Source organism: Taudactylus pleione, unplaced genomic scaffold (assembly GCF_031769625.1).
Source record: "Taudactylus pleione unplaced genomic scaffold, aTauple2 ptg000095l, whole genome shotgun sequence".
Taxonomy (NCBI): Eukaryota; Metazoa; Chordata; class Amphibia; order Anura; family Myobatrachidae; genus Taudactylus; species Taudactylus pleione.
In genome coordinates, this window is record NW_028284497.1 from 37,250,685 (window position 1) to 37,271,738 (window position 21,054).

Here is a 21,054-nt window from a genome sequence, read left to right on the forward strand (position 1 = left end):
GTCAGGGTTACAAAACCCTTAGTCAGTTCATTTTGGGATTGTTATATATATGTAGATCGGTATATATACGCATTTACAGACAATACTTATTGTCTACCTTGTTTTCTTTAAGACTTTCTGTAGATATTATATAGAGTTTCAACTGCAAATCGTCTCTTTCAACAGCTATAACTAACAATTGGAAAGAAGTACTGCAAAAACCGTCGTATAAGAGCAAAAAAGCTTCTGCACCACCCAATTGTAAGCACCAAAATGATTGCTATTCATTAAAAAAATAATTTGACATCATTATTAGATGAACAAACATACAAAACATTGCAATCCAGTTATTAAAATATGGAGCCAAACAGGTCATGCATCTGATTGTTTGGTGCACTGCTGCAATTCGCTTAACACCATATACCTGCCTAGCAAATACAATGATCAATGACTACCAAATTGTATGGAATCGTATCATGTGACCTCTCAGTAACCTTTTAAAGGACATAGCATGTAGTAGAAAGAATATGATATGCCTTATAATTTGACAGAGATGTGATAAAAATAAGAGTTATGGAATAACATACCTTTGTTAACTCTTTTTCTTCGAGGTCCATAGCCATTACGTTGGGGTATGAATCCCGGTCACCAAACAGTTAATACAAACGAGCTCTCTGCTCCCAGGATGCACCGGGTTTCCTCCTCATATACCCCACCTCCTGCCTCAGGTAGCCAGTTTGTTACCAAGCTCAAGCAGGCAGAGACAAACAAAGGGTAAGAAAGAAAAGACCCATACTTAAGAGTCCAGACTCTCAAGAGAAGAAACTACGGAAAACCTCCCCCAGAACTACAGGTGCGTCTGGGCGGGTGTCCTGTGGACCCCATGGGCCTCGAAGAAAAAGAGTTAACAAAAAGGTATGTTATACCATAACTCTTATTTTCTTCTTCGGGCTCCATAGGGTCTACAGCCATTACGTTGGGGATATCCCAAAGCACTAACCCTACGGGCGGGGACGCTCCTGACTCTCGGAAGAGAGGAGAATACTACACCCGAAGGAGGCATCCTGAGAGGCAAAAGTGTCAAAGGCATAACATTTGACAAAGGTATGGATGGAAGACCATCTGGCTGCTTTACATAATTGCTCAGCAGAAACACCCCGGCGGGCCGCCCACGATGGACCTACCGCCCTAGTAGAATATGCAGTCACTAAATCCGGCACACGCATACCAGCCTGTGTATAAGCCAATGAAATTGCCTTGCGAATCCACCTGGCCAGTGTCTGTTTATTGGCTGGCCAGCCACGCTTATGACAACCATAAAGCACAAAAAGTGAATCGGACTTCCTCCATTTGCTCGTGCGTTTAACATAAATTCTCAACGCACGGACCTCATCCAGGGAAGCCTCACCTTGTGAGAGACTTGTGCCCTGAAATGCTGGAACTACTATTTCTTCATTAATATGAAATTTAGACACCACTTTCGGAAGGTAACCCTCCCTAGTACGTAGTACTGCTCTATCTTGATGAAATATCAAGAACGGCTCCCGGAAGGAAAGCGCAGTTAAATCCGACACTCTACGCGCAGATACCATAGCAAGGAGGAATACAGTCTTTGCTGTTAGCCACTTGATGTCTATTGAATTTAAAGGCTCGAACGGAGGAGCCTGTAAAACCTTCAGAACTAGAGTCAAGTTCCACGGAACAACCAGGGAAACGAAGGGAGGCTGAATCCTCAACACCCCCTGAAAAAAGGTCTTTATATCCGGTCTCAGAGCAATTTTATGTTGGAACCAGACTGAAAGAGCTGACACCTGTACCCTTAAAGAGGCCAGGCGTAGCCCTTTTTCCAGACCGCTTTGAAGAAAATCCAGCACTCGGGATATCAGGAATTTATGTGGATCATACCCTTTCAGTTCACACCACTGAAAGAAAGTATGCCAAACCCTATAATATATACGGGCTGAGGATGGTTTCCGTGCCTTCAGCATCGTCCGTATAACAGACTCAGAAAACCCCTTTTCCCTCAAGACGGAGGCCTCAAGAGCCATGCCGTCAAAGATAGCCGATGAGGATCCGGGTACCAGCAGGGACCCTGCAGCAACAGATCTGGTCTCAATGGCAGAGGCCACGGAGTGTCTATGGAGAGGGACCGTAGATCTGTGAACCAGTGCCGTCTCGGCCACGCTGGAGCTATTAAAATGACAGTGCTGCCCTCTTGTTTGATCTTTCTGACCACTCTGGGCAGAAGAGCAAACGGGGGAAACAGATATACCAGCTTGTAACGCCACTTTACTGTCAGTGCGTCTACAAACTCGGCTCTCGGATCTCTTGTCCAGGATCCGTACCTGGGAACCTTGTTGTTCCTTCTTGATGCCATCAGATCTATTTCTGATAGACCCCACCTGTCCACAAGGTTCCGAAAAACCTGTGGATGTAGGGCCCAATTCCCCTGCATTTATCTCTTGCCGACTGAGAAAATCGGCCTCCCAATTCAGGATTCCTGGAATGAACACGGCAGATATCGTGGGCAGATGAGTCTCTGCCCATACCAGGATTCTTGATACCTCTGCCAAGGCGGCCCAACTCCTCATTCCCCCTTGATGATTTAGGTAGGCGACCGCGGTGCGATTGTCTGACTGTATCTGCACCGACCTGCCCTTTAAGATTTCCTGAGCCTGCACTAAAGCTTTGAATATAGCTCTTGGTTCCAGGATATTTATCGGAAGCCGGCTTTCCGTCACTTACCACTTTCCTTGGAAAGTGTGTGACCCCGTCATCGCCCCCCAACCTTGAAGACTGGCGGCGGTTTTGACTAATGTCCAATCCGACACCCAAAAGGGGCGACCCTGCCTGAGATGCTTTGTCTGCAACCACTAGGTCAGGGACAACCGTAACTCTGGAGAGAGATGCAGCAGCTGGGACCTGATCGTGCGGTGATCACTGTTCCAGCGAGACAGAATGAATTGCTGCAGTGGTCTGGAGTGGAATTGAGCGTATTCCACCATCCTGAAGGTGGCCATCATCGAACCCAGGACCTGCACGGCTACTAGAACGGATATTTGCCTGTTGCGAAGCAACCTGCGTATTCATGATTGTAGAGCAAGGATCTTCTCCTCCGGCAGATATATTATCTGCACCACAGAGAAGATCCTTGCTCTACAATCATGAATACGCAGGTATGACCCATTCGGTTTCAGAACCAAGAACAGATTGGAGAGAAAAACCCTCTCTGAACTGGTTCTCTGGCACCGGAATCACTACTTCTGATGCTGGTAAGGCAAGAATATCCTTCTGAAGGGCCAAAGCTCTTTCTGAACCCACCTGCGGGTTTACACAAAAGAACCTTTGAGGAGGAGTCCTCCAAAATGTCAGGGCGTACCCCCGGGAAACAACTCCCCGAACCCAGGCATCCTCCGTCGCGAGGTGCCAGGGCTCTGAGAACCGAAGCAGTCGGCCCCCCACCCTGGGATCCCCCAGGGGGAGGCCTGTCCCATCAGGCCACTGGTTTATCCTGGACGTTTGTTCTGCCAGGGCTTCCTGGGTCCTGTCTTTCTTGGTGGAAATCTAGCTGAGGGTTGACCTTTGGCCTTGCCCTGCGGCCGAAACGACGCCCTCAATTTAGACGAGGTTGCTGATGGTAAACCTGCAGTCTTTGAGGCTGCCATGAAGGATAAAGTTTTGTCCAGTTCTGGACCAAAGAGCACACCTCCTGTGAATGGAAGGAATTCTAGGGCCTTTTTGGACCCGACATCTGCCCTCCAATCCTTCAACCAGAGGATCCTACGTGCCACCATGGACTCAGCTGAAACTTTAGAGGAAAGGATTCCTGCATCCAAGGCAGCATCACACAAATAAGAGGCCCCTTCTCTAATAAAGGAGATCATATCCAGTTGCTCCTTAGAGGCATCTGGTAAAGACTCCGTTAGAGTTTTGGCCCACTCCTCAATAGCTCTTGCTACCCAGGCAGTGGCCATAGCTGGGCGGGTGGCCATTACTGCCAGCGAAAAAATTGATTTGAGACAAGACTCCAGTCTCCTATCTGTGGATTCCTTCAGCGAAACTGCTGGGATTAGCAAAGTGGTACGTTTAATCAGCTGTGCCACATGCGCATCAACTGATGGTGGATTCTCCCACTTGGCACAGTCCTCTGCTGGAAAAGGATATAGAAGCGCCATTCTTTTAGAAGAATGGCTTATCTTATCCGGACGGACCCAGGCTTCCTCCATACGTTCTGATAAATGTTCAGACTTTGGGAATTCTGCCTTAACCACTTTTTGGCACTTGAACAGGGGGGCTTTCCTAAGCGGAAGATCCCCTTCCTCGATATTTAACACCGATTTTACAGCCCTTACCAGAAAAGGGACATCGGCTACTGGGAAATGATCATCACCCTCCTCGGAGCTAGACTCCTGCGAAAAGTCCTGTGCCTGTTCCTCCGAGGAGGAGGCACTCGAGTACTCACCCACGTAAGGCGGTACATGGCGCCTAGATTTAGGCTGCTTTGGCTTGACAGCCTAAGGCTGAAAAACCCCCGAGGATGATGCCATAACCTTACCAGCACCAGGGTCTATCCAAGGTGGCCACATCATGGGCATAAGATGCATCTGCTGAGGCAAACCCCAAACCGGTGGTACCGGGGCAGCCAGCCGTTCCGCCACCTGAGCCATAACCTGAGAAAATGATGCCCAAGGAGGCTCAGGGCCTGAAACAGGCAAACTTAATTGGTGTGGTGGCTGTCTGAAACAGTTCCCACAAAGCCCATTTTGTAGAAAGTCCTGTGGGGACAAACCTGCCTTGCAGGCTACACAGGATATCAGCAACGGGGCTCCCGCCACCTGACCCTCAGACTCCTTAGACATAACACTATGGCACTGGTTCTGAGTGTCTATGTGCTGCTTTCTACTCTCAACCCACACACCTGTAGCAAGGGAAGGGGAGAGACAGTGACAGTATACAGGAATTACAGTTTTTTTGCAGAAGAAACAGTATCCATAGACAACAATCACATGTCATGCATAAATACTCTGCGAGCCATATGCATATAAGCTCTCACTACCATAATCAGCCTCAGCTTAGATAGGATAGAGCCCTGTAAAAACCTAGACCAGAAGTAGGCAAGGTATACAGGGAGACTGCCCAGCGTCCCTCTTGTAGGAGCAGCGTTCAGAGAGCAACTGACATACACTCTGGCTGCACTATATGGGGGCTGGGAGGAACAATCCACAATCAACTGTGCCAGAGGACTGAACTAGCGTGTGGATTGGGGGAGGGGCCGCCGCAGAAGCGTACCTCCCCTATGCTGCTTGAACCTGCCCGGTAAACTGACCTGGCTGCCGCCACAAGCCCCGCTTGGTCAGGAACATCAAATCCCGGCGGTCTAGGCTAGGAGAACAAGCCGTATGCTTCCTGACTGTAGCGCGCCTCCGGAAAGTCTCACCGCCGGAGGCCGGACCACCACGTGGTCCCGGCGTCAGCGGCCGCCGCGACCACCTGCTTACCTGCCATCCCCTTGATCCGTTTGCAGTCCAGGGTCAGAAAGCCCCTGCCGAATCCCCTGCCAAGGACCTGCCGAGGCTAGCGGTGCAGCGTCGGAGGAGGTAACTGCAGCGCGTGGCCGGTGCGCCTCCATTCAGGCGCGAGGCTGCTTCCAGGACAGCTCAGACCACCCGCTGAGATAGAGAGTAAAACTCTTTCTTTCTTTTTTTTGTACTTGTCTGCAGGACTGCTCCAGCAGTCCCACTGTCTATGTGGTGAACACACCAAACAGGAAGAACTGGCTACCTGAGGCAGGAGATGGGGTATATGAGGAGGAAACCCGGTGCATCCTGGGAGCAGAGAGCTCGTTTGTATTAACTGTTTGGTGACCGGGATTCATACCCCAACGTAATGGCTGTGGACCCCGACGAAGAAATCACCAATATCCATATACTCATTTAAGACCAGACAGAGCAGTTAACACTTACAGCTTAGGCAAAGCTAAATGGGGTAAAGAAACCCTTACATATTCGAGCAAGATACACTTCTCCAGTGTCATATAGCACCTTCCAATCAATACAACAGCTCTTCTTTAGAAGCATTATCACAAATTAGGGAGACAATCAAAAAGATTATACTCAAAATTTCCGAAACAAAAAAAAAAAAAAATCTATATTTAAACAGAAACTAAATGAAATAGCACAACCTCACTAAAAAATAATAATAAATCAGATAACATTTCTCTACCTGTATTGTTCTGTTCTATTGTGTTTTGTAAAAACAGTGCTGTCTCTTATTTTTAAAACAGAACACCTAGCAGTCAAACACTAGCAAATTATGTAACAAACACTGTTGCTACTATAAACCACAGCTACTGCAAACAAAAGCTGGAAATTGTCTATTTTGGTTGAATTATGCATGATATTAAATGTATTTAGAAGATTTTGGGGCTTGTAAATTGCACTTCCAAAAACATGTGCAATCAGCAGCATTGCTTCTGTACATAATTTAGATTATAATATTGCAAACCCATAACATGGTGTTTAGAAACAAAATATAAAATAAATGCTAATACAGCATATTTTATTTATTTTTTGAAGGAAAGGAAGAGGATATATAGAGGGAAGGGAGATAGAGATTGTTTACATTTGAATACATTAAACACATACAGGGCCCTCTTCATGTGCTTTTCCTTCCTTCAATTATACGATCATCTCCTACTCGCTGTCATCAATGACACTGAACCTCTGAGTTCAACCGACATTGCTTTTGTGGGTATTCGGACTGAATGTGCAGCAGTGGTTATATAGCTTGCATGCCATGTCCTGAAATATATTGTACTGTAAAGCTAGGTACACTATGCGATCCATCTTATGATATATCGTGCCAATCGTATAGTGTGTACACCTGATCGCACATGCGCGGTGGTCGTTCATGCAATGAACGATGCCATGCTGCTACATGCAACATGGAACCATATAATGTGTGGTCGCACACATGATCAAATAGTGTGTACGTCCAGTGCGATATATCGTTCCATCACATCGTGCAGTCGCTGGGTACGCACATCTTACTTATAGTGTGTACCCAGCTTTAGGTTTTTACACTCTTTTCTTATTTTGTTTGCACCGCTTCTATTTATGTACTATGTAAGACACTGTCTATCACTTGTGGCCCCAAGTGAAAATCAGTGACAGGAGAATAATAATAATAATAATAATAAGCAATGAGGTATAGAATTTACAATAAACCTTACCAACCAATTATTATTAGTCAGGAATGTCAATCAATGGAATGACAATCAGGTGCGAGTTTGGGTGGTCCTGTCCTATTAAAAAACAAAGCGGGATCTTCACTACCAAAGTCTGATCTTCGCCACACAGGATTGTGAATGCATGCTATAACTTGATCTAAGGAGATTTCTACTCACTTCAGAAAAAAACAAGAGTTGTTGATGCTCATCAAGTGGTTACAAAACAATTTCTGAAACACACTAGCATAGCCAGAACTTTGTGGGCCCATAGCTACATTTTGAAAGGGTCCCCACTCAATTGTTTCTAGAGAAAATCTTTTCTCTGCAGCTGTTGTTCATTTTATGCCCCATAGTAATGCCCTAGTCAATTTTATGCCCCATAGTAGTATTCTAGTTAATGTTGTGCCCCATAGTAGTGCCCTAGTACACAATATGCCACATTGTAGTGCTGTCAGTACACATTATGCCACACAGTGCCCCAATTCACATTATGCCATATATTGTCCCTAGTACAAACTGTCACATTGAAGTGTCCTCAGTTCATAATGCCACAGTAGTGCCTCCAGTTCATATGATGCCACATTGTAGTGCCCCTATTTCATATTATTCCACACTGTACTGACAACAGTTTATACAGTGCAAAATTTCCTTGCCCCCAGTTCAGGCACCCTAGAGTATCAGCATTGTTTTCACGGCACCCCTAAGCCAAATATTTGTTATTGAGAAATTCAGAGAAAAATGTATTAAAGTAAATTGTGCTTACCTGTCATCTTTACGCTCAGTTATGTGGTGTTGGACAGGTTTGCGCTTCTGTTTGTCCACATATTTACATTACATTGACCATAAATAATTTTATTTTGTGCTAGACCACCAACCTGAGGCACCCCTGCAAGTGTCCTGAGGCACCCCAAGGTGCCTAGGCAAACAGTTTGGGAACCACTCACTAGAATATTAAGATGAGCGATTGAACGAAAACGATATTGTTCAATCGTTTAAAAAAAATATCTAAAACGACCAGTGATGCGCTCTCCTGCTGGTCGTTTAGACATCTATCATCGGGCAAACATGCTGGACAACTGGACGATAACGTCAGGTTCAGCATGTTAGGAGATGATTGATGTGCCTACACTGAACGACTGCTCGTTCAGTGTAGGCACATCACAGACTGACAAACGACTGCACGATTACAATGTCGTAATCATGCAGTAGTTTTCATGTCTTTAAGTGGATGGGCCCCTTAACTGTACAAAAACAAAAAAGGTTAAAGCAGAATAAAGTTTGCACTTTGGAATATCCTAGTCAAAGTTCCAACATTAATTCAACAGAAATGCTTAGAACCCAACAGGGTTGTTCACAGAAGAAAACAAACCAACATTCTCAAGTAGAAGCAAAGTGGAATGGGCCAAAATTGTCAAAAAAAAGTCAATATGTGGGGATTAATCAACATTTACTGTAACATTTCATTCTAGTCATTGCAGCTCAAGGAAGGATACCACTTACGGAACCCTAGGGGTTTGCATAGGGATGGGTACAGGATGCTGGTGCTCAGGTTCCCTGCGGTCAAAATCCTGACGCCGCACCCTATACTCACCCCCTCCCCTAGTGCCTACTTCTAACCCCACTACTTACCTTTGTGATGCCGGGGCTGGGATTCTGACAAGTGTCAGGATTCTTGTGCTGGCATTCTAAGCGCTGACATCCCGTGTCAGAATACTAAAAGTTTCCATCTAGATACTATTAGATATGTTTAGATACTATTTCGGTCTTGTTGGATCATTTTGATCAAAACCGATGAAAATTCATATCCTTTTGCATGCTACTTGATTTATTGGGTTCTCTATTTTTAGGACATTGTTGAAGTTCTGAACACATTTCAAAAGATCACATTTATGCAGAACATTTTAAAGGGTTCACAAACTTTCTAGCACCACTGTATGCTATTTCAATCTATTCGATTTGATAAGTAGCAATATTTTTTTTTCTGCCGTACACTATTTTAATGCTATAGCAACTTGAAACATGTATATTTTGAAAGAAATATGTTTGAAAAAGTTCAATCAGCTTTAAATTTACTTAAAATGGTCACATTTTTATGAAGAATTACTCTTTAAGAGAGGTCTGTCAGACACACCTATCTGTTTCTGTGTTTGGGGGACACTCTCCAGGTAGCTGATCTCATCTAGCGACATCCAAATAGTAACCAAGAGTAAACTAAAGACCATAAAATTACACAGCACTCCTATGCAATTGCTTCCAGTTTCCCACTAGATTATTCATTCTGCGGCACACCAATAAACCCAATAATTCCTTGATTTACCAGATCATTTTTTATTCATATCCCTGAATAGCAGAAGCAAGCTAGTAACATCCCACTGAGAGCAGTGTCAGGCCAAATCCCTCAACCACTGAAAGCACTGCCTGGATAAATCTCACTTCACTTTCCATACTGCCAACCACTTAGGGCAGGGCCCAGGGGAGCTCTTTAGCTTATCCCTGCTCACGCAATGTCACAGGCACAAGCCAGAGTGGCCCAATCAGTGCCAAGAAATAAAAAAATGTTTTAGAAAAAAGAAAAATCACAGATGTTCATGCATTTCACATACCTTGTGCCCTATGGTCTGTTGCTAGGGCAACAAGAGACCACCAGTGAGCACATTATTAGCTTTATAAAGTGAGTCTCAGGGGCCATCAGCACAGAAGCTCTGAATTACAAATGTCGATGCTTTCACTAACCGCGTCCCGTGTATACATACTTAACTCTTAGAATATCACTATGTACAAAATGTCTTGCCAGACAAGATGTGACAAGATTGAAATAGACTGCTCCATTTTATATATGCAATAAAAAAAGACATAACTATTTAACAATTATAATATTTACAAAATGTAAAGTTATATGATCCTATATATCCAAAGGCAAATCTTTCTTAAGATATTAAAATGTCAATCTAAGCAGCACTGCCACCTAGTGAAAAGATTTTACTAATCTATCCCCCAGACCAAAATCAAGGGGAGCAGTAAGGTAAAGAGGAGCATGAGGGCCAATCAAAAGCTACAATCAAGAGATTGAGACTTGTGATTGGTCCTTGCACTCACCCCACCTCTCAACGCTTTGTCAGCCCTTCAAAAATAAAGGCACAAGAAACCAGTTGTCACATAACAAGAGATGATGTGGTCTATGGACATGGTATGAAACATAAAATACCAAGGTGATTGTCCATTAGTCCAACAGCAGTGAATGAATGATTATTATAGTAATTAGGAATACAAAAAAAAAAAAGAACAAAAAAAACCCCTGAAAATAAATGAAAAGCATCAAAATTAGACTTTTTATATGCTTTAATCTTTAAAACACACTTTTTATTAATAAAGAAGAGGGGAGGTGGGGAATGACAGCAGAATGAACAACATCTTACATTCAGACACCAGGAGAATGAACACACAGAGAGGCAGCCATTTCCTGGGAAAAGATAAAGCACTAATGAGAAATGACTTGCTGTTCATTCAGACAACAGTTCCCTTTGTGGTTGCGGCTTCCTGGCTGACAGGAACCCAGCGCCTCTTAATAGGATTTCCATATTATTTCCAACACCTGCCTACAAGTTATTTGTTTACATTGAAGGAGGCGAAATACTCAGATCAGACATCTGCTTCCAGTTCAGCTATATCTTAGCAAAGCATCGAGAAAGTAGCTTTGTTACCATGGTGACTTCATTCTCTCCCAGTTGCCTGCCACACATTAACAATTCCAATTTTATTTTGCTATTCAGTAGGTCGAATCGCTTGAGGTAGAAGGGGGAAAATAAGAATTAAGAAAAAAGTTTTTCAGATTGTACTACAAACACAGTTGCAAGTGTATCTAAATCAATTAAGTGATGTGTAAAGTGAGTGTTCCTTTTGAATGATTTCTGGTTAGACTAGGATGAATGAGCCTCAGCTCTGGAATCAATGTGGTTAGCTCTGTTCAAACAGAAAGGGCACCACTCCCCCTTGTACTTAGCTTGTGTGTTCTTTCCATACAGAACACACACTACTTCAAACAATGGAATATTTTGCATAACCAAGGTCGTATTTACCTAGTCATTCAAATCAGCACATCAGTGAAAAAGCAGCAAGTTATGTATGGTTCCAAGTGGTTATTTCACATCATTGCTATTTTAGGCCCAATCTGTTTAGATTTTACAGCCAAAGCAACATCTGAAGTATAAAGAATCACCCAAGATATTCAGGAAAAAGAAATGTTCCTGCAACTGTTCTTTAATAAAGAAAATACATAAAGTAAAAGTAAACACCTTTAAAATCAAACATAACTGGCAGTTAAAGCTTCAGAAAAAAGAAACCCAAGTATGCTACAATTTATATGAAGTATGCTTTTTAAATGTAAACAAAGCAAAATATTAGAATTCTAAAGTATAAAATCCAACGCAGAGCTGAAAACAGGAAAACTGCAGAGTTTTTCATACAAGACAAAGTCCGTGGTTACAGTATATGAAACCCAAAGAGCGGCATGAAGTGACCATTTTACATCAATGTGATTACTAACACCAGCCATAGAGGGCATGAGAACAGACCTGGACCATTGTGAAAAGATTAAGGAAAAAATTAGGAATTCCAGCTACTGAGCTAAATGCTCAGAACATAGGTGCATAAACAGATCTCCCCTTTCCATCATAAGTACAAAGCAATGCTATAATGATTTTGCAGGAAAGTTGGTCTGTCCCACGAAGGGGGAGGCGGATGAGAAAAACAAAAAAACACACACACAACAAATTCTAAACTAGCCACCCCCCGGGACCAGTGGTTGCTTCATGAACCATGGTGGTTGGGAAACGTTTGGGAGCATATGGGCTGCAATGAGCAGTTGTCAACAGCTGAACGGATAGGGAGCGACAGCTGTCTAATAAGCTTGACATCAATTCTATTACTTGGTAAGCTAGGAGGTTGTCAAATGTACTTGTTTCGCCTCTTAGTGTTTGGTTTTAAAACTCTAGTCTAATACAGCAGACCTGTAATGCAGACGTGTGTCCCCTAATTACATCATTGATATATTTACACTTCCCAACAGAGAAATCGGCTTATCCTAAAGATATTTATTCATTCCTTCAACAAACAAATAATTACAAAACATTCATTGGAATTAGGGCACCTGTCACACTTTCCACATAGTTTACATGCCCAGAGGCGGATATCAATTATTACCCAACAAATTACTTTATCACAAGCCAGCGGAATGAAAGCTCCTAATTATTCTTCGGTAAAGCTACCCAAAATATCAGAATGTAGAAGGCAAAGCAAACAAGTCTTTCGAAACAACAGTCTAAACTGGGAATTTGTATAAACCAAATTATCTTCCAACTCCTTCCAAAAGTAAACAATAGGTTAAAATGTAAATAAAACCAAGCTCCATCTCATAACAGCAGCACACAAGAGGTTTCCCAGAGGAATCTTAAATGTAGTTCTACTTCGCTAAATAATACCTTTCCTTCTACCGTGCAAGTCTACAGGGAGTGAGGGAAAATATTCAACACAAGCCTCAATTATGGATTATGTATTCTCCACAAGAATTATTTAAAAAGGTACACTGTACAATGTGTAGGTGAGATTGGCAAGTACAGAGCACATTATGAAATAGAAAATATGATAAGGATATTGTGATTGACTGCATTTAACCCTCTCTTTTTTATTTTGTATATCTATCTGATCACACCTAGGCCAGTGCCACCTACCCGGCTACAGAAGTAATATCTTATTTGGCCATAGAGGTAATGTTGAGCAACAAGCTGTTCACACACAGAAGCAGTTAATAGAAATCTCTTCGCTTCAGACTCAGTTTAAGAGCAATGCTTTAACTGAATTATCACAGTCATTTCCAGGTCATACATATACATTTCCAGGTCATACATATGATATTAGCACAATGTTAATAACTGTGTGTGGGCAGCTATAGATATAGATTTAGGACATCTGAGCCTGCATCCTTGGTTTGCTTCATCTGACTTTTAGACTATGCATTTACCACTTTCCCAATCATTATGCCAAACACAACCATGATATTAGTCCACTCACCAGACTGCTGAATTGTCTGAGGCTTATAACAGCTGAATAAAGTAAAAGGAGGTAGGTTTATTGACCAAAATCTATTTTTGGTTTTGAAGCAATTAATAATAGCTGATTGCACTTTAACTTCTTATAAAAGTTTTACACTGGGATGGAAATCCTGGAGTGATGCCTAATATTTACCAATAGATGAATAGAAAAAGTTTAAAAAACTAACATAAAACATACAGAAACCACACACATACTGACATTACTAAGAAATGTTGGAACTTTAAATAAGAAATAATATATTTTACGTACAATATATAGTCCATAACTCCATTTAAAGTTCATAATTCTCTTTATTTTCCTGTATTAGTAGGAATCAAATGTGCTATAATTATTACTATGCCAAGAGCATACTATATACCAAACACATTTAAAACAAAAAAAATAAAAAACAGCAGCAGCCCATGTGGGCAAAGCCTTGATTATAAAACTTGTAATGTTTGAATTAAGCAGCCTGATCTACAAATGAGGCCTCATACATCTAGCCGCGCCTCTTGCCTGGCGTGAGTGAGCCACCAAGTCCCATGCACTCTGCTAGTGTTGGGAGTCGCACGCAGATATACATTGTTGCATATCAAATTAATTTGCACAGTCTGCTGATGCATCCTAGTCACATCACAAAGCGAAAGACATATTTTCAGCAAAAAAAGAAAAAAGTCGCTCAACGCTAGCAGAGTATCACAGGACCTAGCGCACCAAGAATAGACTTCATTCTAGCACCTTACACCTGTCACAAGCCATGCAGTTCCTCTTTCCTGCCTAGGTTGTCGCTCTCTGCTCTGGTGCTTCTAGCACACAAATGGATGACTCTAAGCAGATTGTTGCATCAGCTAACTGTGCTAGAAGCACCAGAACATAGAGCGACACCCCAGGCAGTAAAGAGAAACTGTACAGCTTGTGACAGGTGCAGGGTGCTAAAATAAAGACTAGAGGGTCTTTTTGCCCCTACTACAGCAAAGATGTGTAAGGACACATTTGTATACAGTAGGTCTGAATCTTGCAGATCAATAATGAAAAACTCCAATGATTCAGCTACAATAAAACTACATTCACTAAGGGATTTTTGTTCAGATAAAGACTTAAACATGTTTAAAAAACTTTATATGTATTAAATCCAAGTATATTTAATTTTTCTATACAACAGCAGCCATCTGTGCACGGGGATTTTCAAACAAGATGGCTACATTATGGTATAGGCCATGGACTTCATATATATTATTTTCCATCTATGGTCTATAAACCATTTCCCAACACCAGTAATCCCTATTTTTAGTTAAGTTAATGTTCTGTTTGCCATAGGGAACAGAGGGGGTAATTCAGACCCGCTCGCGAGCGCAGGACGCTCGCAAGCGGGTCGATGTTACCCCAATGCGCATGCGCACGACGGAGGGAGCTCCGTTGTGCGCATGCGCGAGACCCGGATAGCGACAGCCAAGCTGTCGCTCCGGGTCTCGCACCAAAGGGGGCGTGCTGTCGATGGCGACTGACAGCACGCCCCCCTTGGTGGGCGTGCCGGGGGCATGGCTGCCAGACGGAGGCGTTCCCATGGGAACGCCTACCGTCTGGGTCCAGCCCCACTGACATCACAAGTGATGTCAGTGGGAGTGATTTTGGCTCTGATAGAGCCAAAATCACTCCAGGGCTTGTGGTCACCAAGACCCTACCGCAGGGTCTCGTCGCAAGCCCGATGGACCATCTTTTTGGCAGCTCGCATATGCTGTGGGTGGTCACACACAGCTATGCGAGCGGCCAGGAGGCCGCTCCATTTTTAGGTAGGAGGTCACTTATTCAGAGCGAGCGCTCTGGTCAGAGCGTCCGGCTCTGAATCAGGCCCAGAGCCCAGATTTGTCACATATAATAAAACCCACAGATCTGGCATGGTACGGTTAAGCTGCTTCTAGATTCGTGAAGCATAAAGTTAAAAAGACAGGAGAATATTTTAAAAGCTGCCAGTATGACCAGCATTAGTACACCATTTTTTGGTTGGCATAATACATGTTTAAATGATTCAATATCTCAAATACAGCTTACAAAGTTATATATATATATATTTTACAAATTAAACCATTTTATCTACACTTGTTTAGCCTGACTGCAAACTACATTGTCTCTATTTTGTCATATCAGGCTAACAGGGCTATGCAGTGCCTGTCAAATGGTATGCAGACAGGATGTCTGATGTGCATAGATAAAATGGTTCCTCATAAAATGGTTCCTAAGCAAATCTGAAGTGCAAGTATGTCTGATTTTGACTACTTCCAGAAAGCTTTCACAAATATTTGAGAGAAAGTTAATAACTACACTTTCATTTAACATAGACACTAAATAACCTTCATTTTGCATTCTATTTATTCTTAGAGCTTTTATCACACTTCATTAGAGCAGGTGTTCAATAGAATCATTTCACTAATTGCCATGTTGCAAAATAAACAGCGGCAGTATGAGGACTCTGGGCCTAGTTAAATTAAAATACTGTACGGTAAAATGTAACAAGTTTAAAATCACTACTAACAGACGCTGTTTTAAGCGGAAATCAGTACAAGAGCACAGGGGGATGTAGAGATAGAGGGAAGACAGTGTCTAGAACTGTACACGGTCCACATGACATAAATACCACTTCCTCTTCTAGCCACAAATAAGTATTTGTGAACTTAGTACTAATCACTCACCGGAAATCACAAGCAAAACCAAAAGATAGGCAGATGTCGATAGCTAAAATTAAAACCGCATAGCTGAAGAAAAATAAAACTGCATCTTTAACATCATTACTAAAAAGCAATCAATTTCTGAGCAAAGGAATGAAAGCTATAACAGACGAGTAGTTTTGTTTCTCTCCGAAGTGATGCACACTTTTCACCAATGAGTAAAGCAGCCTAATTACCCAAGTCAGTCATCCAGGGCGTTTCAATTTACATTTTACAAGTACTCCTAAAAACCACCCTACATCAAGCACCTTCAAGTGCTTCTGACAATTAAACCCACCTTATGTCTTGTATAAATCAAGATTTTGCTATCATAACAAGATTTTTACACAGAGGCCGCAAAACACTGCCCATATTCTCATTACATGCAACACTAATTACAACCAGCAAATCTGAAATATTCTACACATTAGAGGCTTTTAGGGAAGCTATGAAAAAATTCAGGCACCATTAATTTAAACTTGTATAGAAATTTCCTTTTGACAGATGGCCAAAAATTGCTTATTATTTAGATGACTGAAATTGTCAGTTTGCATATTAGAAGCACATGAGTGGGAAGTACTAAAAGTAGAACATCTTGGTCACGTTCATTACCTGCTAAACATTAAGGAGCAGGCTCCTATCTGAATAAATTCTCGCTCCTAAAGCGGTGGAAAGCGAGAAGCCGCAAAGCTCTGGCAAACAGCAAGTTCATTGAGAGTCAGACAGTTCTATAACTAGGGAACCTTCTCAACAAGGAGACACTTAAGGGAGGGCAGATCAATAGAACATGCAGCTAACTGCTAATCTGGGCATTGCTGCAAACATTTAAAGGAAATTAGCAAACTAGTTCACCTTGAAAAGCTGGCAGCCCGTCTCGGATGTTGACACAACCTAACTCACAGTTTAAATAGAATACAGCAGAAAAATCTGTCAAACCACAATTTCCCAATCATCACATGTATCTACAGAAGCTCAGTCGACTAAATGAAAAAGGAAATCTTATTGCCATTTATAGCAGAAACTATGCAAACTAAAACTGAAAACAGATTTGCACATCTATAATGACAGACAGAAAATATTTTATGGCTTTACACCTCCACCTTTCACCCAGGATAGACCTGAAAGTGTGCCTATCATGCTAATCAAACCACTAGGTGCTGCTCTTGGACATCAACAACTGCCTCCTCCTAAATGACATCAGCACTTTCAGGACCCCTCCTTGCTCTAGAAAGAAAGAGATTGCTGACACATAGAACAAGACTGTGTTGCGCTAATAATCTAAATATTGGCGTTGTTAAAGAACTAAATAAGGCAGAAAATCAGCAAACTGATTCAAAACACCAAAAATAATATCAGAATCATCATTCTTTATATAAATTGTACTAGAAAATAGACCTAGTTACAATACAACATATACTAAAAAGTTACACCTGCTATCTAAAATACGGAGCGGAGAAGCTGCAGTTTTAAAAGACCTGGAGGTCATCAGCGCAGCGGCCTACCTGGATAGACGGGGATTTTAAGCCGTGTTACACTGAGCTAAGTAAGTGCTTGTATAAGACTTGGATTTCACTACATCAGCAGCACTTACCTTTTTATATGGAGACCTAATCAAGGCTTCAGTCTTCCAAGTGTTAATTGTGAACACAAGAGTATCCATTTATACTTATATCTTTGTGGATTACAATCCGGTGAGATCTTTAGGTCATTCAACAAGACAGCTTTATGTAGTCTTTATTACAGCTATTGATGTGTACACATCATTTAATGTATGTTAAGAGGTTTTATATATGTATATTAGATTAGTCTGTGTAGACTGCAGAAGAATTGTAACTTTTTAGTATATGTTGTATTGTAACTAGGTCTATTTTCTAGTACAATTTATATAAAGAATGATTCTATATTATTTTTGATGTCTTGAATCAGTTTGTTGATTTTCTGCCATATTTAGTCCTTTAACAACTGCAATAATTAGATTATTAGCGCAACACCATCTTGTTCCGTTTTTGTCTGAGCACCCCTTGGTGGTCTAAATTGGGTGTATACAGACCCATAAGTGTGTGCAGCTGTTTGTTTTTTGGTTAATCATAGCTAAAACATAGCTTACCAGCGCCGGTCTGATCATTTTTGTTGTTTGCGATAGAATAAGATAGGCGACAAAAATGATAAACATTCCAATTGATGATGGGTCCTCTTTGAAACTCCTCTCAATCTTCGTTTTAGTCGAAACAACCATTCTTTACCAGCAGAGACCCTGACAAAGTCCGACTTACACATCCCAGGAAGCAGCATCCTTAGTACAGGTAAATAATCCCAAAAACAGAGAAACCATTCTAGGCCTTATTTCCAAGTTTAAAATAAAATGTTTTCACCATAAACTGTAAGGGGAATCTATGCAGGTGGTCAATGTGGAGTGAATTGCTCACAGTTTAATTGTCGTGGCTTGTCCGTTACCACAAAGTGCCTTATATGACGTACCATATACTACTATTAAAGATTTCACTTACAAAATGGAATAAGATGCCTCCTAACTGATATAAAACAAAACAGAACAAGCCCCATATCCCAGTCCAACAAAGCTTTCCCACTACCCACTATACCAGAGAGGTTTTAAGATCAGGGGTGTCCATGTGCATGGCATCACTCTACACCAGATCCCAGAAGCGCCATCTTTCAGAATATCTCATCGGAAAGATGGCACTGGCAGACATAGGGAGCGGGGACATCAAACAGGCAGCCAGAGTGGCTAATTGGTCTGTCCTGTGGGCAAGGTGTGCGGGTGTGGATTTCCCCAATAGATAAACTGCACTATACCCAATTTCCACACAATCATGCTCGTTTCCCACCAAAGATACGCTCACCATCATGTAAAGCGCACCAATTTTTGTTTTGTGAAAAATCATTATAAACGGGAGCATGAGCCAATTGGTCTTTAAGTGCCACCCGTGATTCATGCGGTATCATTACTGTTGCAATTTGTAGTAGCCAATGAAATACACAAATATTAACACAGACAGAAAACACAAATCAAAACAAATCTTACCTTAATGGAATCTCTATCTGCAATGAGATCATCCAACAAAAAGAAAGGGGAAAAAAAAAGAAACGGAAAAAAGGTTAGTTACAAAGGTAAACGTACTGAAGCTGTATCTGGAAAGGTATAACATATATGCTGCTTGTATACTTTCTGACCTCTTTGATGGTCACTGTCATGGTGCTTTTTTTCATCCTTGATTGAAAGGTGAGACTGTCCGGAGAGGGCGCTGGAAAGAGCCAGCAGTCCTGCACTGCTGCTGATTGGTGGGATGGTAGGAGGCTGCAGGCCGGAAGGATGTGGAGTCAGAGGCACTGGGAGACCGTGCCCATGAGATAAATGCTGAGCCTGGAGTTGTTGCTGCTGTGAGAAATGAAACATAGATCTTGAACTTGCTCAATATAATTAAAAAAAAAAAATCTTAACAAAATAAATCACAAATATTGCCAGTGGAAAACAACACATAAATCAATAGCAATGTATCACAAGGAAGATTCATAGTACTGATTTTCATTAACAAAATACTGCACTGACAAGCACCACTGTCAGCTATTTTGCCTATTTTGCCTAGGTCGGTCAAGCAGTGATCCAGTTCCCCTTTTCTAAATCTAGGAAAAGCGTGACCCTGTACGGAGTTTATATCTTAGATTGAATGGTAGTCTCCTCATACTAACCAACTTTGATATTCTAATTTCTCTTAATGTGTTTGTTAAAACTTTTTATTTCACTATAATGTGATAAAAAAAAATAAAAAAAAATCTCATAATTTTGGTTAATACTTGTAAAGGGGTTGGGGAAAAAAAAATAAAAAATCTAATGACCATTACAAAATGGATAAGACAGGATAGCTCTACACTAAAGGTGCGTATCCACTAGCAGACTGTGAAACGACTGCAGGATTACAACATTGCAATTGTGCAGTCGTTTGTCTGTGCTGTGCCTACACTGAACGATTAGTCGTTCAGTGTAGGCACATCAATCATCCCCGAACATGGGCAATCGGTCATTATCGACAGATTGACCAGCATGTTCAGGCGATGATTAACGTCGGAAACAACCAGCGGGAGCGCACATCGCTGGTTGTTTCCAACATTAATTTGCACGATTTGTGCCCGATTACTGAGCGATTGCACGATTACGATGTCGTAATTGTGCAATCGCTCAGTAATGTTGCGTAGTGGATACGCGGCATTAGGGGTAAAATTACTAAAGTGGGAGTTTTAGAAGTGAGTTTTACAACCAATGAGATTCCAGCTATCATCTTCTAGAACAGTGTTGGCTAACCTTGACACTCCAGCTGTTATGGAACTACATAACCCAGCATGCACTTCTACAGTTTTGCTATTAGGGCATGCTAAAACTGTGGCAGGGCATGCTGGGATATATAGTTCCACAACAGCTGGAGTGTCAAGGTTAGCCAACACTGTTCTAGAAGGTGCTACTTAAATGTTAAGTAGAATCTGATTGGTTGCCATGTGCAATATCTCTTCTAAAACTCACTTCTAAAAAAAACCCCACTTTAGTAAATTTACCTCTAAGGGCGGTATTCAATTATCCCTGAACATTATTCGGGCGCTGATGGATCACCCCGGGGCTATCCAATTAGCCCCGAAAGCTGGCCCAACGCCGGCACTTATCGTGGTTTCCAAAAAATAATCCCCAAAAAACAACGTGTTTTCACAGCCGCTATGGCGAAAACACATATGATAAATTTATAGACCTATGTGTATTCAGCCAAAAAATCCTATTTGTTCAGCCGAACAAATAGGATACAGTGATTAAAAAACTAATATTGCAGAAAAAAAAATGGGAATAACAGGAAAAAAATTTTTGCCCCGGGAAATATATCAAGGCTAATTGGATACCACCCTTAGAGTATAATTAATTTTAAAAGTTTTATGTAAAGTGGTTCTAAAGTCATCAATACCTCCCTCTCTGTAAGAACTTTATACAATACCATCTAGCCTTTTGTATAATTTAACAATTGAAAGCGTTTTTGTGGGGGGGGGGGGGGGGGGGGGGTT

At 41.8% G+C, this 21,054-nt stretch overlaps 1 protein-coding gene across 7 annotated transcripts in view; it reads right to left on the reverse strand.

Moving 5' to 3' along the window:
* The window catches only part of LOC148526738 (transducin-like enhancer protein 4), a 139,262-nt gene that overhangs the window by 52,076 nt on the left and 66,132 nt on the right, over window positions 1-21,054 (reverse strand). For 5 of the 7 annotated variants that reach the window (XM_088470121.1, XM_088470123.1, XM_088470122.1 and 2 more), the window contains 2 exons: window positions 19,189-19,393; window positions 19,040-19,056 (listed from right to left, as the gene is read on the reverse strand). In XM_088470121.1, the coding sequence (XP_088326247.1) occupies window positions 19,040-19,056; window positions 19,189-19,393 (222 nt within the window). The remainder of the gene's footprint in view (window positions 1-19,039; window positions 19,057-19,188; window positions 19,394-21,054) is intronic. The other 2 variants (XM_088470119.1, XM_088470120.1) reach the window with 1 other exon arrangement.